Source organism: Crocuta crocuta, unplaced genomic scaffold (genome assembly GCF_008692635.1).
Source record: "Crocuta crocuta isolate KB4526 unplaced genomic scaffold, BGI_CrCroc_1.0 scaffold587, whole genome shotgun sequence".
Lineage (NCBI taxonomy): Eukaryota > Metazoa > Chordata > Mammalia > Carnivora > Hyaenidae > Crocuta > Crocuta crocuta.
The window spans coordinates 2814052-2827988 of record NW_027532403.1 but is presented as its reverse complement, the minus strand read 5'-3'; the positions used below and the strand labels follow the sequence as shown (position 1 = coordinate 2827988).

The 13937-nt window shown below is 38.8% G+C and overlaps 1 protein-coding gene across 4 annotated transcripts in view; it reads right to left on the bottom strand.

Moving 5' to 3' along the window:
* The window catches only part of EGF (epidermal growth factor), a 101063-nt gene that overhangs the window by 47526 nt on the left and 39600 nt on the right, over nucleotides 1-13937 (bottom strand). For 2 of the 4 annotated variants that reach the window (XM_077778463.1, XM_077778464.1), the window contains exons 6-7: nucleotides 5626-5751; nucleotides 4236-4358 (exon numbers count right to left, since the gene is read on the bottom strand). In XM_077778463.1, the coding sequence (XP_077634589.1) occupies nucleotides 4236-4358; nucleotides 5626-5751 (249 nt within the window). The remainder of the gene's footprint in view (nucleotides 1-4235; nucleotides 4359-5625; nucleotides 5752-13937) is intronic. The other 2 variants (XM_077778466.1, XM_077778465.1) reach the window with 1 other exon arrangement.

Below are 13937 nucleotides of genomic sequence, written 5' to 3'. Positions count from 1 at the left end.
CGAAGTCAGAAGTTTAACCAACTGAGCGACTCAGGCACCTCCATTCCAAAATGTTTAAAATGGAACTTAGCCAGACCATTTGCAAATTCATCTGGAAAACTAATTGCATATGTAAGAAAAAGTAAGAACATTGTATGAGTGTGATTAGGTATAAGAGAATGAGAGGCTCTTAATAAATATCAAAACGTATCCTAAAGGAGCCTTAAGTAAAACATTGGGTAATGAGTGTGGGAATAGACAGAAAGGATAGCAGAATCAGATAGAAAGCTCATTTTAGAAAAGACCCAAGTACACATAAGACCATACTATGTGAAAAAGATATTTTAAATCAGTGAGCATATGAAAGCTCATTCAAGCATGTGAAAGCTCATTCAGTATGGTACAGAAATAACCATGAAACGATTTGGGGCAAAAGTTAAATCCCTACCTTACACCGTACATCAAAATAAATTCCAAGTAAATCAAAGATTAAAATATAAAATACGTGTGCTTTAGAAGTTTTGACAATCAAGTGAGATTATGAATGTCATGCATGGCACATAATGGATTCCATAACACATTAATATCATGCACTTAACTATATTTGCCAACAGGTAAACACATGGTATTGAAGAAGGCAGGCACAAATGTAATGGGTAATTTCCAAAAAATTCATTAGCATCCATCTATTTTTAAATGCCCTAAATGCCATAAGCACTTATGACACTGAGACTGACCTATTCCCATCCTCTGTGAAACAGGACTAGGCAACATACATGATTTTAAACATTAATTTATGGGGCGCCTGGATGGCTCAGTCAGTTAGGCTCCCGACTTCGGCTCAGGTCATGATCTTGCGGTTCGTGGGGTTCGAGCCCCACGTCGGGCTCTGTGCTGACAGCTAGCTCAGAGCCTGGAGCCTGTTTCGGATTCTGTACCTCCCTATCTCTCTGAGCCTCCCCTGTTCATGCTCTCTCTCTCTCTCTCTCTCTCAGAAATAAATAAAACATTTAAAAAATTTAAACATTAATTTCTATTTAGCTATTTTAGTAGATTCAATAAGAAACCTATAAGAAGGTACTTGGTTATGTAATCTTAAATTTGCAGTCAGCACATCCATATAAATTCATAGTGTATTTCTCTTTTTAAAAAGTGTATTCTTGGGGCGCCTGGGTGGCTTAGTCGGTTAAGCGTCCGACTTTCGCTTAGGTCATGATCTCGCGGTTCCTGGGTTCGGGTCCCGCGTCGGGCTCTGTGCTGACTGCCAGCTCAGAGCCTGGAGCCTGTTTCAGTCTGTGACTCCCTCTCTCTCTGACCCTCCCCTGCTCACGCTGTCTCTCTCTCTCTCTCCTAGAAATAAATAAAACATTTAAAAAAAATTTTTTTTAAAGTGTATTCTTGGCTCTGATGCTCCAAAAGCCTGAACACCATGGCTAACTTAGTAGCAGATTATATTCTCTAAATATAATTTTCTCATTAAAAGAAGCAATGCCCTTTAAGAAACTGCTAATTCCAAATAAAACAAAGAATATACAAGACAAGCCTGGAAAACATGTCCTATGAGAGAACAAGGAAACTATTGAAGACCACTAGGGTCTTTGAAGAGGCTCTCACTGGCCAAGGAGAAGACAATTTGCTCATCGGTAAGGATAACAACTGCAGTGGGTTGAGCCATATTAAAAATGTTAAAAACCCATGAGTTGATAATATTCAATTTTTTTAAAAAGTCACTGTTCATCTTTGGACAGTGTTAAGGAACCATATATAAACAAAGAAGAAAAAATCCAACATTTATCATGCCTTAACTCTAAGAATTGTATCTTCAGGTAACCAAAAAGCTAATGAGAGAAAGTACTCTTTATGAAAGTATTCCAACTAATAACTAAAACTAAATAATACAACTAGATATCACCATTTGAAACCCTTGGTGAAATAATACATCTAGTAGATTATTGTTAATGGCTGCTACCACCATTCATTGAAAGACTATTGGGCTCTTTCTCATTTGCAACCATCTTAGCAACTGCTCTTGTTTAGAGATTGTCCCGCACCTAAGGCAGGGAGATGGTGTCTACACAGAACATGAAAGTCACTGGAGCAGATCAACTCTAGGCTCTAATTCATTATGAAAAGTGGAAAGTATATACCCGAGTACAAGAAAACTCTGAAAATCATTAGATAAGGCCAACAAAACTGGTCATCCTCACCAACAACTACTGCCTAGCCTTGCAGAAATCTGCAATAGAGTACTGTGCCATGTTGGCCAAAACTGATATCACATCACTACAATGGAAATAACATTAAATTAGGCAATGCATGTGGAAAATATCACGGAGTATGCACACTAGTTGTTATTGATCCAGGTGATTTTGAGATCATTAGAAATATTTCTGAATGACATCCACAGAAGGTGGCAGAGTAGGAAGAGACTAAGCTCACTTTGTCGTCCCAGGATACACTTAGATAACACCCACATCAGTATAAATAACCCAGAAAACAACCTGAAAACTGGCAGAATAAACTTGCCACAGCTAGTTGTAGAGACCCAGGTGGGAACCAAACTGACATGGCTATAAGCACCCCTATGTTTATTATAGCATTATTTATAGTAGCCAAATTATGGAAGGAACTCAAGTGTCCATTGACAGATGAATGGATAAAGACGTGGTGTGTGTGTTTGTGTGTGTGTGTGTTCATGTGTCTGTGAATATAGAGAGAGAATATATACATATACTACGGAATATTGCTCAGCCATTAAAAAAAGAAAGAAATCCTGCCATTTGCAATAACATGGATGGATCTAGATAGTATAATGCTAAGTGAAATAACTCAGAGATAAATATTTATCGTAAGATAAATATCATACGAATTCATCATATGTGATATTTAGGAAACAAAACAAATAAACAAAAGAAGACAAGGAAATGGACTCTTAATTATAGAGAACAAACTGATGGTTATCAGAGGAGCGACTGGTGGAAACATGGGTGAAATAGGTGAAGGGGATTAAGAGGACACTTATCTTGATGAGGACTGAGTAATGTATAGAATTGTTGAATCCCTATATTGTGTACCTGAAACTAATATAATGCTCTCTGTTAATTATACTAAAATTTTTTAAGAATAAAAGGTAAAATAAAATATTTTTTTAAAAAGATGGGTCGCCTGGGTGGCTCAGTCGGTTAAGCATCCACCTTCAGCTTAGGTCATGATCTCGCGGTTCGTGGGGTCGAGCCCCGCGTCGGGCTCTGTGCTGACTGCCAGCTCAGAGCCTGGAGCCTGTTTCAGAGTCTGTGTCTCCCTCTCTGACCCTCCCCTGCTCATGCTGTCTCTCTCTCTCTCTCAAAAAATAAATAAAACATTTAAAAAAAAAGAAATATGCCAAAACAGACTGGTGCAAAGTAAATCATGCAAAATTTTTCTTTAGTAAAACTGACCAGAGCTTGTTTAAGAAAAGAAAAACAAAAGGCTACTGAGGAACTTTGTAATGAATGACAGAGACCAGATATGTCTCCTGATGGAAGTATAAACACACCTATGCAGTTTTCCTACCAACAATGTCAAAGCTGGATCTGCTCAGGTGCTTATGTCTAACTACAAGTTTGCAGAAAGCCAGGGACCTCATAGAAGAGCAATCAGTAAAATCCAAAATTTGGGAAACCACAGGAAAAACAGTTTCTTCAATAAATACTTAGAAGGATAAAAAAAAAGAGAGAGAGAAGAGGGAATCTGTAGAATAAAAGAAGTATTAAGCTAAACGCAACACACAGCTCTTGTCTGGATGGTTATTCAAACAAATCAACTGTTTGAAAAAAAACTTTGTAAGATAATTTGAACACTGTCTAGACATTTGAGGTTATTAGGGAATTATTGCTAATATTTTCAGGTATTACAATGCTATTGTGATTATACCTAAAAACGAGTTGAATATTAGATGATAGCAAGGAATTACAGCTGGTGTTTCAGATGTAATAATGTATTATGATTATGTTTTTTACATGCTTATCTTTCAGAGATACATAATAAGATATGGATAAAGAACCAAGAAATATATAGATAGAGAAATTTATATATTTGTTTCCCAACCTTAGAGGTTTTGATTTAATAGGCCCGGGGTAGAATCCAGTCACTCACATACATAATAACTTATCAAGGTAATTCCAATGCATATTTCTGATCAAGGCCTACCAACTCAGATCATAGCCATCATACAAACATGACTGAAAATGAGAGTAAACAATGCAATAAATACTTACGATGACACCGTTTCCCATCAGGAAGCAAAATAAATCCTACAGGGCATGTGCAATAATAAGATCCAGGGATGTTTTCACACCCAAGAGTACAGCCGTGATTCCAAAAGGCACATTCATTGACATCTATATAAAGACAAAAGTAGAACATAATCAGATTATTTTTTTAAATGTTGCTTCATTTTTCAGAGAGAGACAGAGCATGAGCAAGGAAAGGGCAGAGAGAGAGGAAGACACAGAATCCAAAGCAGGCTCCAGGCTCAAACTATCAGCACAGAGCCTGAAGCAGGGCTCGGACCCACAAACTGTGAGATCATAACCTAAATAGAAGTTGGATGCTTAACTCACTGAGCCACCGAGACAGCCCTGCTAATAAGTCAGCATAAAGTAGAATATCTCACACTTGTATTGCCTGTAACTGACCATGGAAAGACTGCTTTTGCTACTTTCACAAAGAATGAAAGATTCAATCGTCATGAAAGCCATTTTTATTGTTACAGTTTATACTTTCAAATAAATCTATATTTTCATACTAGAATTGCCTTCAGGAAATAGTACAATTTCCCCTGAAAAGATGCAGCCACTTAAGGCAGGGACTCGTGAAAGTTCTTGAAGTGGGTACGACATCCCTGCTCTGTTCTTCAGCCTTCTTAAGGCTGACAGGAGCCCGTCACCTGAATGTAAGAACATTCCCCAGCAGCTTCCTTCTGATGGAAACCTAGTCTTCTAGGCTACTATTTTATGCTATGGCTCTCTCCCACTAGTCCCAGATCAGCAGGAAACATATACTTAACCTTAAATGTCAGGTTTATCTGACCTCTCACCCCAACCAATTCTACTGAATGTGTGCTGCAGCCATTGGATGCTCTTCATTAGTAACTCACTGGACCTCCCAGGAGAAAGGATACAGTATTTCTCCTGGGTTCACTGAATTGGTCCTGAAGCTTCAAAATAGGAGGAGCCCAAGATAACCAGTCCTGGTGCACAGTTTCTCAAGATCCTACCAGATCTTTATGGGATAAGGTACGGACTTCACTTGCTCTATGAGGATCTAATAATAGTTATGGAACTATCTTACTACCTTAAAAAAAATCTGAAAATCCTGACCTTTGGTACACTATCAAACCCATGGAGGTCCATGGAGTCCACTCAGCGAATCCCTGCCTTATATCAAGCTCTGAGTAGTCTCTGAGAGCATTAGATCTAGGAACACAGGACATAAAGGAGATCTCAAATTTTTTACAAATGCTTCAACAGTAGAAAAAAAATTATTTTTCTGGGGGAAAAAGGAGAAACCTCAATTGGTTTCACTTGAGGCTCTCGATGACACCCTGGAGACCAGCCGTGGCTCAGGTGGCCAGCACTTGTTTTAGGTAGCTACCCCGCACATTACCTTCACAGTACTTTCCATCTGGGCTTAAAGTATATCCCTCTGCACACGTGCACAAATGGGACTTAGAGTCTTGCCCACACACGCTGCCTGTGCAGTTACCTCTCCTCGGCTGGCAGAGTTTCTGACCTAAAAGAGAAGATGGTTTATTTGGTGTGGAGGTGTATTTTGACAAGAGACACTGCTTGATCTCTTCATGGTTCTTAGAAGTCTAATCTCCCTGTGACAAAAGCAGAGATGTTGCCTTTCATGGTAGTGACACTGCTCTGGAGCCAAACAGTATTAGTCTGGATTCTGAAGCATTCAGAGAGGCAGCCAATTTACTTCTCTAACTTTATTATTCCTACGAAAGCACTCAGGATCGGACATCCTAATTAGCTGGAGATTTCATTCCTGGGATTATAAACACTAAACACGACTTGTCAGCTTTTCATTTCTGCTTTATTTATTACATGTAATATATAATAACATACATTTATACATATACAATTCTGTACATTTCCCAGTGCTCATCAAGATAACTGTACTCTTTTTTCTTTCTTTTTTTTTAATGTTTTATTTATTTATTTATTTATTTATTTATTTTTAAATGTTTTATTTATTTCTAGGAGAGAGAGAGACAGCGTGAGCTGGGGAGGGTCAGAGAGAGAGGGAGTCACGGACTGAAACAGGCTCCAGGCTCTGAGCTGGCAGTCAGCACAGAGCCCGATGCCGGGCTCGAACCCACGAACCGCGAGATCATGACCCAAGCGAAAGTCGGACGCTTAACCGACTAAGCCACCCAGGCGCCCCAACTGTACTCTTTTTTCTAATGTTTATTTTTGAGGGGTGGGGTACCGAGAGAGAGGGAGAGAGAGGGTTTAAAGCGGGCTCTGCACTGACAGCAGAGAGATGGATGTGGGGCTCAAACTCACAAACCAAAAGCTCGTAAACTGAGCTGAAGTTGGAGGCTCAATCGACTGAGCTACCAAGGTACCCCAAGATAAGTGTATTTTTAATCCCCTTTATTTCACTCATTCTGATTTACTTTTATAAAAAAGAATAATAAAACATACAAACAAAAATTCTGAAAATGAAATGTCTGTTTAAGAAACAAACTTCAATCCTAAGAACATCTTTTTTTTAAGTATAATATAGGTTTGATCTATATGTTTCACTGTTTTTAGGATCATTATTTAAAGAACGCCTTTCAGACTTAAAATATACCACTGCCATATATCTTGTCCCCAAATTTCTGACTCCATTGCTGCCAGTATTCCATGTTTTACAAAATAGCCCAGGGTAAATAGCAGAATGTAATCTGCTTAGTGAGTAGGTGCTTGAGTTGAATTAGCCAAAATATGGTGCAACAAATGGTCAACTTAGCACCTTTGATTTTCAGTCAAGAGACAACTAGCAACACATGGATCCCTGCTCAAATTCTGCTGCTGCTGCTGCTTCTTCTTTTTTNGTTTTTTTTTTTTTTTTTTTTTTTTTTTGCCAATTTTAACAATAATAGGACAATTCGTAAAATTTTCTGGGAGATTAGAAGTTAAGCTTGAGTCTGAGGGCAGATTCCAGGATCCAAGTAGAAATGGAGGCCAGAACTCTGACAAGAGGTGACAGCAAGGAGGAAGACCAGGGTCATGGATCTGAAGTCATGGTGGGGTTGAGATCAGTGAGAGCCTGTGAATAATGAGAAGAACAAAAGGAAGGACTGCTAAAAACGGCCTTGCTGTGAACGGCACGGAGAACAAACCAGAAGGAGTGAGCTCAGCAATGCAAGAAGCTGAGGCTATTCTCCACGTAGGGCTGTTCCTCTAGTTTCTGTTTATCTACTTATAAAGATGTCTCCTCACTGTGACTCTACCCATTTCCTTCTATTTCAAATCACTATACATTCTTTTTTACCAATTGCACCGTGACACAGTAAAAACATATTCTCACCCTCTTGAAAATGTCCCTAGTGTGCATCGAGATTACCCCTTACGTAGTGTCACCTTTTAGAGATTCTGATTTGGTAACAATCAAGAGAAAGGCCCAGAAAGCTGCATTTCAGGAATCATTCTGGTTCTGTAGCTGGGAGTCTTCACACCACACTCTGAGGAACACCTACTGAACATACTAATGAAACCTCTCAGCCTCACCTCAGTTATGAATACCTCCTTTTAGCAAGTCTGTGTTATCTCCTTGGTTATTTTAAACTTGCTTACTCAGGATTCCTGGGTAACTCAGTCGGTTAAATGTCCAACTTTGGCTCTGGTCATGATCTCATGGTCCATGAGTTCGAGCACCACATCCGGCTCTGTGCTGACAGCTCAGAGCCTGGAGCCTGCTTCGGATTCTGTGTCTCCTTCTCTCTCTCTGCCCCTCCCCTTCTCACACTCTGTCTCTCTCTCAAAAATAAATAAAACATTAAAAAAAAATTTAACCTGTTTATTTGGACATGATGACAGAATTAAATACAAAATAAATCTTGCCAATTATTCAATAATTGAATAATTCAATAATTGGCAATATTCAATAATTGGCAGTATTACCTACCTACTGAATCAGTTCAGATATACACGTTGAATGGTTTCTTGGATATTAATTCTCAAAATTTTGTTTCTTGTCTATGGTTTTTACATCAATCACACATGTATAGTTACACAGCTCTCAGGTTCCTACATGCTTCATATGTTCAAATTGTAACTAAACAAAATGAAAAATGATCCAAATTTTAAAAGTAAATTATAAAATTAGGAGTCAAAATGCATTCACTTCAAATTTCAAAACATGTGTTTTTTAAAATTTATATTTATGTTTGAATTTACAAATTTTGCAAGAGAATAACAACAACAAAAATACAGAGGGTCTGATTTGACCTTTATTAAATGATTCATGAATCTAGCAGGTGGAAAGGCAGTCCCTTAGCTCAGCCTTTTATTTTTTTATTTTTTTAAATTTTTTAAATGTTTTTTTAAAATTTATTTCTGAGAGAGAAAGAGAGAGACAGCGTGAGCAGGGGAGGGTCAGAGAGAGAGGGAGACAGAGAATCCGAAGCAGGCTCCAGGCTCTGAGTTGTCAGCACAGAGCCCGATGTGGGGCTCGAACCAAGGAACCGCGAGATCATGACCTGAGCCGAAGTCAGACGCTCAAACGACTAAGCCACCCAGTTGCCCCCGGACTCAACCTTTTATTTTTTTTCTTCTTTTCTTCTTCTTTTTATTTATTTATTTATTTAAAAAAATTTTTTTTAATAGTTTTGGACTCAGCCTTTTAATGGCAACAAAATGTTTCCACTTTCTTGGTAATAAAAAAAGGAGGAATTATATTTCCTATGAATGCCCCTTATAAAAATCTTTCCAAATCCAGCATGATAGCAAGTACTGGCTGAAGGACTAGGAAAACTGAGTTCTGTCTTGATTCTGCCTTTACATCAAATCATGATCTCTTTAACCTTAGTTTCTTGATCCATGAAATAAAAGTGTTGCAATAAATATGCTTTGAGATCTCATATTTTAAAAATGAAATTTTCATGGTTTTATACAGAACCAGATGTTTGAGGTAAATTCCTCTAAGTTTATACCTCTAAAGAGTCTCAAATCTTAATTACTTCTTATGATGTGTTAAGAGGGATTCAAACTGCCTAATGAAGAAAAACAATTAGAATGCAAGGTACAGGAAATGCTGTTCTTCATCTAGATCCAATATTACTTATCCCTTTTTTTGTACTCTTCTCCTACCTCTCACCTGCGCCCACCCCTGGTCTTATCATTGCCATGCATCCCGTTGCGATCACAATTACATAGGTGCAGCCTTTTTCCATTAACCAATAAGCTTCTTGAGGATAAGGCATGCATCCCATTCACATTTCATTGTCCAAACGGCACCTAGCATAGTGCCTTTTCCAGCACAGGTATACCTCAAACACAGAATACATGCACAAACAAACCGGACATCATGTCACCTGTGACCCAGATCCTTCACTTAGTTATTCCTTGAATTTCCAGTCAACCTTAGGGTTAGAACCCAGATAGTCAGACTATGCCAGCCCAGGACCCTGTCCATGCTACCATGATGCTGATGATTTTAATGGTACTCCTTAGCAATATATATCACTCTTTAATGATGAAGATGGGCAGGAAAGCAATCACTATTCTCCTCTAAATGGTTAGGCTGAGGATACGACCTGAATTCAGGCACTAAACACTTTAAAAGGTCATTTTAGGAAGTGGCAAAACACAGAGGATTGAGGGCTATATTTTTGTTTAATCTTCTTAATCTGCTGCTGTTCTTTAGCTTCAAATTAGGCCAAAGCCAGCACTCAAAACTGCTGCTGCTGACCTCAAATAACACCCCTTCTCAGAGCCCAGCAGTGCAGCTTAATTACCTCCGAGATCACATTAAAGCTCCTAATCATGGAGTTAATGTCCACCACCAACTGCGCCTTCAATAAATGCCTGCCTAACACACAGGCTCTCATGAGCTTTTCTAACGCCAAGTAAATCTGTAAATTTTACCTTGGCCCATTCTGCAATGGTGCACATGGGATTCCCCAACCTGCTTTGTTCTCGTGGTCACCTTTTCTCTACCTCAAATGCAGTGTAAGACTTGCCTCATCAACAGAGCCTTTCTAGTCTCTTCCATTTGAACCCATTCACTTTAGCCAGTCTTATAACTAAATATTAGCACATCCAGTATTTAGTATATACAATAAAAAATTGGAATAACATTTTATAAAGGATTTACATTTTTTCATTTAAGTTTTATAAGAAGAGCCTGAGCTATGCAGAGCACATATTGTCTTTCATTTTACAGATTAAGAAATAGTGTCTTCAGGATCACATATAGGTAATAACAGATAAATCTAGGACTCAAGCTCAAGCCTTCTGGTTGTAGATCCCACTTCTTTATATATATATGCATGTATATATGTACACTTGTATGTATGTATATGTATATAACTGGGTTTTTATATAAAAATATATTATATATATTCTTTTTAAAAAATTTTTAATGTTTATTCATTTTTGAGAGAGGGAAGTACAGAGCATGAACAGGGAAGCGACAGAGAGAGAGGGAGACATGAATCCGAAGCAGGCTCTAGGCTCCATGCTGTCAGCACAGAGCCAGATGTGGGGCTTGAACTCACAAACCATGAGATTATGACTTGAGTCAAAGTCAATACTTAACCGACTGAGCCACCCAGGCATCACTATAATATATTTTCTATAAGAACCTAGTTATATTTGTGTTTCCTTTATTTATTGTCTTCCTCATTAGTGAGTTCCTTGAGTAAACGACTTCTTCAATTTCCTTAAAAACTTTCTACTGTATAACATATTTATTCTTCTTTGTTAATAGAAATAACAAGGAAGAAAATACTACTGTATTTTCTGTGCTATTAGAATCCCCATTACAATAAAAACAAAAACCACTTAGCCAGAATTCAGCTACTCAGTATCCTGATCCATCTAAATTCCTCTAAGAATCAGAAAGTAAACAAATCAACAGCCTCTGAGCAGTTAAAAAATACAGTAAATCTTGCGTTGTGAGTAACTTGTTCTGTGAGTGTTCCCCAGAACAGGCAGCACTTCTAATAAATTTTAGCTTGATAAACAAGCAACATCTTGCAATATGAGTAGTACGAAACATCACATAATCACAAATGAGCCAATGGTTCTCTCTCCCCACCCCCCCTCTCTCTCATTGCGGGATTGTGGGTGATTGTCTTCCATGCTCAGATGCTCAGTCTCAGGTCGCAGAAATCAGTGATTTTTCAGAATGGTGGAAGGAGCCCACAACTGGCACTAGTGTATTTTTTGTCATTTCCAAGCACCTATCGACAGTTATTTGCTTTTCCATACAAGAGTAAGCTTAGGAATGCTTTGCTTCATTCTAGGTCTGGCTGCCTACAGATATAGACCCTTTCCTCTGCTGCCTTATTGTCAGTTGCATTAAGTACAGTGTATGAAGAGTTTATTAATACTGTATTGTAAGGGCACCTGGGTGGCTCAGTCAGTTAAGTGTCCGACTTCGGCCGAGATCATGATCTCGCGGTTAGTGAGTTTGAGCCCCCCACGTCAGGCTCTGTGCTGACAGCTCATAGCATGGAGCCTACTTCAGATTCTGTGTCTCCCTCTCTCTCCCCACCCACTCATGCTCTGTCTCTCTCTCTCAGCAATAAATAAACATTTAAAAACTTTTTAAAAATACTATACCGTAGTCAACATCTGTTAGTGATAATGAAAGTCATCCTATACAATAACCCTCCTCTCTCTTGTCTCCTTCACACCAGCCACGAAGGTTTTCAAAGGTAAGTGCAGGTTAATTTGTTTATTTTCCTTTGCATTTTGTATTTTCTTTATTATTTTGTATTGTATTACATATTGTAATCATTTTTACATGAATATTTTTGGGTTGTGGAATGAATCATCTGAGTTTCCATTATTTCTTATGGGGAAATTTGCTTTGATATACAAATACTTAGGATTACAAGCATGTTTCCGGAATGAATTATGTTCTCAAACCAAGGTTTTACCATACATTCTTTTTACTCTTTTTACTCTCAAAAGAGTCTTATTTTGTTGCCATTTCTGACAGGTGTGACCATGGCAGCCCACAGCATAGAGATGGAAATGCGAGGTGTTCATGCCACTCCCACTGTTACCGCCCCACCCCCACTGCATTCCTGGCTGACAGAAGTGACCTCAGGATTCCAGTGAGCCCACACATTGCCTCAGCCTAGCCTTCCAGACTGCCAGGGCCAGTGACTGGGAGAAAGACCAGAAGCCTCAACTCAGGGCTCCTCCTGGAGAAAGATGGTACAATTTGAGTGTCAAAATGATAATAACTGCAATGAATAGACACATGTCAAATATGTTTTAAACCTTAAAGTTTATCAACATGCTTACAGAGACCCCTGGAGCACCTGGGTGGCTCCATCAGTTAAGCGTCTGACTTTTGGCTTTGGCTCAGGTCAGGATCTCACAGTTCCTGAGCTGGAGTCCCACATGGGGCTCAGCACTGGCAGTGCAGAACCTAGTCAGGATTCTCTGTCTCCCTCTCTGTCTCTCCCCTGCTCACTCTCCCTCTCTCACAAAAATAAATGATCATTTTTTTAAAGACGCTTTACTTTGAAAAGAGATAAGGGAAAGAATTGAACATTTAATTTACATTTCCTATAAAGGAGCCTCCCCAGGGAAATCATAGTTGATGTAGAAAAGTTCTTCAGCTAACAAATGCACAAGCAGTGATACCATTAGAATGTCATCACTTTGAAATTCTAATGAAAAAATAGCTCTAGGCAATGATAATCAATAGCTTCTGAAACAATTATGTGAAAGGTTCATGGGAAACTTTACAATGGATGGACCACATTGGCAATACCTGTACTGCTGATGACTCTTGAACATCACAATAAGATCCAGAGTTAGCCACTACATGCCCCCTGGTGTGATCAACAGGAAGAACACAGTACCTCCTAGAAAGTATTCTTACAAAAAATCTGAATCTGATCAGGCTTCTAGGCCAAAACTACCTGTTTATAGGAAATACAGAATCATGTTAAATGACATCATGGGGTTATGATCTGCAAAATCCAAAATGTGGAAATTCTATAGGACAAATGATCTGGCTTCCTCAGTACATAAATGGCAAAGAAATACCTCAGATTAGCAAATAAATAGAGTCCACAGCCAGGCATGAGAAAACCAGCAAAAAGTAAGAGCTGACTGCAAGAAAGAAAACAGAAAAATGATAAAGAACCATTCAAGTATTTCAAACACATTTCAGGTAGTAGCAATTTGGTGTCAGTTTTGGGGGTGCCTGGGTGGTTCAGTCAGTTGAGCATCCAACTCTTGATTTTAGCTCAGGTTATGATCCCAGGATCATGAGATCGAGCCCTGTGTCAGGCTCTGGGCTGAGCATAGAGCTAGCTTAAGATTCTCACTCTCCCCCTCTGCTCCTCTTCCCTGCTCATACTCTGTTTCTCTCTCAAATAAAAAATAATAATAAATAAATAAAATAAAACCCAGCTTTGTCTCACACTCATGTGATGAATGCCCTGTGGCATGTATCTTTGTAATCCCGATCCCCATCATTAACAAAATGTCAACAACTATCTATAAGTAATGTTAGGAAGATACAGCCATCCATATTATACTACGATTTTTCTGAAAAATTAAGAGATGTAGGTGTTTGAACTAGATCGTTTAAAATTATATGAAAACAGGGGCGCATGGGTGGCTCAGTCAGCTGAGCGTCTGACTCTTGATTTTGGCTCAGGTCATGATCTCACAGTTTGTGAGTCTGAGCTCTGTGCTCAGGCTCTGTGCTGACAGCATGGAGGC